This window comes from Physeter macrocephalus, unplaced genomic scaffold (genome assembly GCF_002837175.3).
Source record: "Physeter macrocephalus isolate SW-GA unplaced genomic scaffold, ASM283717v5 random_572, whole genome shotgun sequence".
Classification (NCBI taxonomy): domain Eukaryota; kingdom Metazoa; phylum Chordata; class Mammalia; order Artiodactyla; family Physeteridae; genus Physeter; species Physeter macrocephalus.
In genome coordinates, this window is record NW_021145827.1 from 1348 (window position 1) to 7518 (window position 6171).

General features: G+C 54.9%; 2 protein-coding genes across 2 annotated transcripts in view; both read right to left on the reverse strand.

The window, feature by feature from the left end:
- Window positions 1-1317: 1317 nt before the first annotated feature.
- CUNH19orf67 (chromosome unknown C19orf67 homolog) lies at window positions 1318-4082 on the reverse strand. The gene is made up of 6 exons (XM_007129450.1): window positions 3748-4082; window positions 2918-3059; window positions 2700-2800; window positions 2430-2615; window positions 1957-2091; window positions 1318-1492 (listed from the first exon to the last, which is right to left on the reverse strand). The coding sequence occupies exons 1-6, from the start codon at window positions 4080-4082 to the stop codon at window positions 1318-1320; spliced, it is 1074 nt and encodes a 357-aa protein (XP_007129512.1).
- A 1201-nt stretch (window positions 4083-5283) lies between these two features.
- Window positions 5284-6171, reverse strand: part of SAMD1 (sterile alpha motif domain containing 1) — a 3219-nt gene continuing 2331 nt past the window's right edge. Inside the window, exon 6 of the mRNA XM_055083101.1 lies at window positions 5284-6019. Within this exon, the coding sequence (XP_054939076.1) occupies window positions 5861-6019 (159 nt within the window). The 3' untranslated portion in view covers window positions 5284-5860. The remainder of the gene's footprint in view (window positions 6020-6171) is intronic.

Genomic DNA, 6171 nt, shown 5'->3' on the forward strand with positions numbered 1-6171 from the left:
GCGGAGCGGCTGGGCCCGTGAGCCATGGCCGCTGAGCCTGTGCGTCCGGAGCCTGTGCTCCGCAACGGGAGAGGCCACAGCAGAGGAAGGCCCGCATACCCCCAAAAAAAAAAAAAAAAAAGAACCCCTTTGGACCCGTTCAGACCTGGGTTGTAGACTAAAAAAATCCTTGATGCAGTCAGAAACTGTCACCAGAAGCCTCCAATCCCACCCCGAATGAACCAGGGTTTTGGTCCAATCCTGATTTACTTCACCTCTCACGTTCATTTTTGTCATTTGTAAACTGGGATAATCATAATACTTATGATAATACTATGTACCAGGGACTATTAGGTAAGCGAGTGTTTTGCTCCATGAAGCAGGGCTCCAAGTCTCTCCTCCCACTCTGAAAATGCTAGGGGGAACCAAAAGGTGTCCCTTAGTTTAAAGAGGGAGTTGCTCGCAGCTGAGGGACAGCCGGGTCAGCAAGGACACCCCTCCCCTCGCAAGTGACCAGTTGCTATCAGAAGAACCCAGCTCAGGTCCAGGCTCCGCCCCTTGGTCGCCGTAGCTCTCGGCAGGCGAGTTCACCTCTCAACCCGTGTCTTCTCTCCGGTCCAAGGTTGGGGTGAGGCTTAGCGACCCTAAGTTGGATTGCCTCCCGGCTCTCCCACCCAGCCCGCGCCCCGGACACCCCAGGGGGTACAGCGACCTGCACAAGACGAGACCCAAAAGCTGGAAGGAAAGATCTAACCTCGGCTCTTAGGAAACTGATGGCTGGCCCTTTCCCGGGGCACGTTGGGAAATATAGTCTTTTTCGGTACAGGGAAATAATTTCCGGGTCAAAGCATAAGAGTGGGCGTGGCTCTGCGTCCCTTCCCACAGTGGGCGTTGAATTTCCCGGCTACCCGAAAGTTGCGGTTTTCTGGGTTCCGGTTGTTGACAGGAGCAGCTACTTCCCTTTTTGCTTCATGCGCGCTTCTGCGCATGCTCTGAGCTTCGTCCGCCAGTCGGTGGACTACGGTTTTGTTTCCAGAGACTACATTTCCCAGAAGGCCGCGCGAGTGGGCGGGGCCCCCCTCTCCCCAAAGGGAGGGGAGCGGCGATCCGAGCGGACGCTGAGCCTGTGACCTCTTTCTTTCTTTTATTTAACGTAAAACCGGTGTGTCCACCCGCAGGGCCCCGCGGCCGGGCCGGACCCAGTGCGGACGGCCTAGCTCGGCCTGGCCCCTTGGAAGGCGAGGCGGAGCTGCACTAGGAGAACGAGTGAGCCCCTCCACTACTCCCTCTCCTGGAGTTTGGAACTGTCAAGCTCCAGCTCCCACCCTCTCTCCAGGTTCAAGACTCCTGCGCGGCCCACGCCGCGGGCCCGGCGGCGCTCGGGGGCCGGGCCGTGCCTGCCTGGCCCGTGAGGATCTGCACCAGCAGGTCGGTGGCCAGCATGTGCGACGGCTCCTCGAAGCCGATGGTCAGCAGCTGCTCGTAGTCCCCAGGAGGCTGCGGGGACAAAATCCTGGGGGCCGGGGAGAGACAGGCCTGGATGTAAGCGCCCCCTGCTACTCGGGAGCCCCTCCCCTTGAGGGAGAAGCTGTGGCTGAGGGAGGCTTTGTTTCAGCTAGGGGTGGGAAAAACCCTGGGGGAAAGTGATTTTCTTGTTGATGAGAAACATAGAGGGTAATGGCTCTGGGAGGCTGAACAACTGTAGCCCTGACCTGGCCAATTACTCAGCTAGCTGTGTGTCCTTGGGCAGGTAATTTATCCTCTCTGAGCACCTGTTTCCTTCTTTGTAAAATGGGGCTAGTAGTATAGACCTCAGTGGGTTGTTACACGAGTCTGCATAAAGCGCTTTTCAGGGCACAATAAAATGCTATCATTATTACCAATGGAAACAGTGTTGGGGGAGGTAGATGGTCTTTGTTTGGGTTCTGCCCCTCCCTCCAGACCCCACGCCCACCTTGCCATCGCCTTAGCTCCTACCATGAATAAAGGTCATCCTCAGCTGGTCCTAGGGGCACCCATCGGCCGATGGACCACAGCTTCTGAATCTGAGGGCATGAGTTGGTTGGACTCTTGCCTGTGTCTTCCCATGTATCTCTATAGCACAGGAAGTAGCTGGGAGGGGAAGGGGCAGCAATTAAATGTGAGCAGTTTTCCTAACTTCTGTTGGAGGGTTTTAATTTTGTCGGTAAGGTGGAAACTCATCAGAAGTTGCCTTCAAGTTCTCAGGTAGGGATATGATTCAATGCTGAGGCCTTTTCTGTCAGCCTACTTTTAAGATGAGGGCTTTTATTTTGATGGGGGCATATATGTATTTTTAAAGGTGGGGATGACCTTTCAAAGGTCCTTGATTTCCTGCTTGGCTTTCCATGCTTTGATGGTGGTGGTTCAGTGGCCCAAACTGGCATTCTCCATAGAGAGGGGAGGACTTTGATTCTGATAAGGGGACTCACTATTCCACACGGGAATCTTGCCCCTGGCTGCTGGACTCTGGGGTGGTTTCCAGGTTCCAGCGCATCTTCTTATAGAGGTATCGGGGGAAGCGGCTGGCAGTGTAGGCGGCAGGGGCACAGTATCTAAAGATGGACACCTCGTGGGAAGGACTGATGGAGAACCTCCCGCAGAAGAAACAGGAAATGCTGGCAGGAGATGGGAGAGTGGGGAATGAGGGTATGCCCTGGACTCCTCCACCCCTGACCCCACCCAGTCTCCTAACCTTTTACCTTAGGGGGTCAGTCTCCTCCAGGTTCACAAACCCAAATGATGCATACATAAGGACCAGCTGTTCCAGGCGCAGAGTCAGCTGTTGGGAGATCTCCAACAGCTGCATGGAAGAGGGGGCATAATGTGATTAGATGACCTGCCATGAGCGTCCTCCCCATCCCCCAGGCTTGAGGGATGAAGAAAGGGGCATAGGGTCTAGGAAACCTGCTCCACACACCCCCTTTCGGATCAGCTCCTGCAGGGCTCCATAGATGGGGGGCACACTCCGTGCAGCTGCCTCCAGGTACAGGAAGTAGGGCTCACACATCTGCAAGAAGGTGGGCATGGCCTTCGCCAGCTGTTCCTTCTGCACTCGGTCCCTGTTGAAGGGAGAAGGGGGCCTTTGCCTGAGGTCCCTGGCTCCCCCACCAATTTCTCCCATTCCACTCACTGCCCACCTGTATCCCTGACCTGGACCTCCACTACAAAAATATCCCCCAGTGTCAGGCCTTTTTCAGAGCATCTTCCAGGACGACCAGCATCAAAAACATTTGAAACACTTGTTAAAATGCAGACACCTGAGTCCCAAGACTGACTTTGACTTACTATTCCCTGGGTGAAGCCCAGAAATCTAGGGTTTAAACAACCTCCCAGGGGATTCCCATGGACATTGATATATGAGAATCACAGTCCCCTTTCCCTTGGTCTGGGACTCATATTATCCTTTGAGGTCTCAAACTGGTAGCCAGTAGGCCAAACCTTGCTCGGATAGGTTTTGTTTAGCCTGGCCAGGGTTCAAAACCTAAGGCAACGGTTAAAAAGTGGGAGAAGAGTTCTAGCGATGTGGCAACCCCAAGGGCCCACATAATAGCCCGCACTCCCTAACCCCAAATTTCTACACAGTGCTCATAACTCTTCGAAATTGGATTGCTAATCAGCTAGCTTCATTTACCTCCTCTGGCTCCTAATGCTTTTGAGTTTGCAAATCTAGTGTATGTCACCTATTTTGTTATCCCCTCCTCCGTCTCCTTATCCATGAGTAGAACCTAGGACCCCGTCCAACATCACCTGTAGAGCAAGTAGCTCTGGAAATCATCTGCCTTCTTGAGCAGGTAACGGAGCTGTTCGCTGATGGGGCTGAACATGGTGTCCAAGGGTAGGCGAGGAGGGGCGGGCCCGGGGCCTGGGGCCAGAGGCTCAGGGAAAGGCGTAGAGGTGGAGGCCTCAGGCAGCTGCCCCTGGATATCCCCGGGCTCCGCCTGGGGTGAGTCCCCAGGTCGGCCAGTGGGAGGCGACCATGAAGGGTTTTCGCAGGGCTGTACCCCAGGTTCCAAGTCGGCCGGGAGCGGCGTTTCCCCAGGGCCCGCGGGGAGCGGCCCCAAGAACCACTGCCTGGTTGCCATCGTGTGGCGGGAGGTGGGGACCAGAGCTCTTTAAGCCTCCGCTGCTCACATTGGCCTCAGGTTCGACCCCACCCAGGGTACCTCGGACTTGGCTGGGAGCGCGTCCCCCTCCAGCTCACCCGGGCCTCGACCTCTACCGGCGCAGCGTGGAGGGAGTTCAGTTCATTTGAATTTCAACACGCAGGAGGGGCGAGCCGCTCCGGCTCGCGCTGCGCGGCCCAGCCGCGGCGCCCCGCGCACACGCGCGCTCCCGGAACCTGGCCGTGGGGTACGCGCCGGGGGAGGCGACCTGGGCCGCTGCTGGCGCGGCAGTGTCCTGGGGCTGCGGCCCGGGGCGAGCGCATTTGACTCTCTGAGGCGGTTTCCTAGGGAGGAGGAGTCTCTACCGAGCGTCCAAACCCCGGGGTTGCAGGTATAGAAAACGAGGACGGCCCCGCCCCACTCGCTGAGCCTCTTGACTCCCAGGACACGGAATCTGTATATTTTTTAAAAAAAACTAATGGAGTTGAGAAACTGCATTAGAACTTAGTAGCACTTGTGATGTAGTGGTTGTTACTAACAATAATAAATAATTTTCACTTGGAAAAATTTTCCCATCCCATGGTCTCATCTGACGGCCCAGTCCTTTCTGCCCCTTTTATGGAGAGGGCCAGGAGGCCTGGAGACCCTACCATGGGCCCAAAACAGACCCCTGCCCGCAACAGTTGTGGGCTGGATTCTTTGTAACATGCAAAGGTTGTCAGATAATAGAGCTATGAAGCCAAACACATTAATTATACTTAAAGACTCTGGGTAAAGAACTCAGACAGGTGTCAGGCTGCACCCTGTGTGACCCTGAGCAAACATCTTTGCTGTGATGAGCCAGTTGCCACGTCTGTAAAGTGGATTTTTCACAAGCCCTGCCTCATGGGGCTGTGGTGAGAACCCAGGGAATGCCCGTAAAGCCTAGAGTTAACTGCTAGTCACTTAACAAATATTTAAGCACCTACTGTATGCCCAGGCACTGTTCTGGGAATGGGGAGATGGCAGAAGAAGCAAATATTCCTGTCCTCCTGGAGCAGTTAGCTGGGTGTGGGGCAGCCCCATTCACTACCTGTCTCCCTCCTCAAACAATTCCGTCCTAACCCAGGACTCCCAGGAGGCTGGTGTGGATCTTCACCTCCCCGACTACATTCATAAAATGGATGCTGTGGCATGCTTTTCTTCTCTCTTTTTTTTAAAATTTTATTTAAAAAACCTTCGGTGCAATATTAAAAAGCAATACAGCCAGCTGGAGCGACAATGAACAGAAAGAAATGGGAGGGGTAAGGAGGATCCAGGGACCCCCTCCCAGCTGCTCCCAGGGGCTGGAGGCCAGGGACTGGGAAGGGGCCTGGGTGGTGGGGGAGGGAGGAACGGCCACCCACCAAAATGAACAGACAGAATAAAACATTTATATAGGAAACATCTGGCTGAACTGAAGAGGATCTAGGGAAGATGGGAAGCCCCCATTTTATTTTTTTCAAAAATGTCCCAGACTGGGTGAGGGGGAGGGTTGGCCTCCTGGGGTGAAATGAGTAGGCTCTGTCCCACCCGACACTCCTCTATCATGGAGTACAGGATGTCCTGGGGGCCAGAGGTGTGTGTGTTGGGGAGACACAGGGAAAAGATGAGTAGGAATGCCCCCTCACTGGAATCTGTTATGAGGGCTGAGGGTGTCCCCGACCAGCTCCCGGACTCTGGGGGTCTTGGGTAAGATGGGGACTGGAATGGGTTGGGGCAGGGGTGAGGCTTGGCGCTCAGCCTAGAAAGCCATCGGGGTCGTCATCCTCAAAGTGGCCTTGCTGCAGCACCTTGATGTGGTGCTCGTAGATTTTCAGGGCTGGGCCGAGGCGGATGGACAGGCCGGTCAGCACATCTGTGCGCTGCATGAGCAGCAAAGACTTGCCATCGATTTCCTGGGTGGGAGAGAGATAGAGAGAGAGAGAGAGAGAGAGAGAGAGAGAGAAAGAGAAAGAGAGAGAGAGAGTGAGAGAGAGAGAGAGAGAGAGAGAGAGAGAGGTGTCTCACTTTCCATGGTTCCAGTGTGCACACATTTCAATGACTAGGT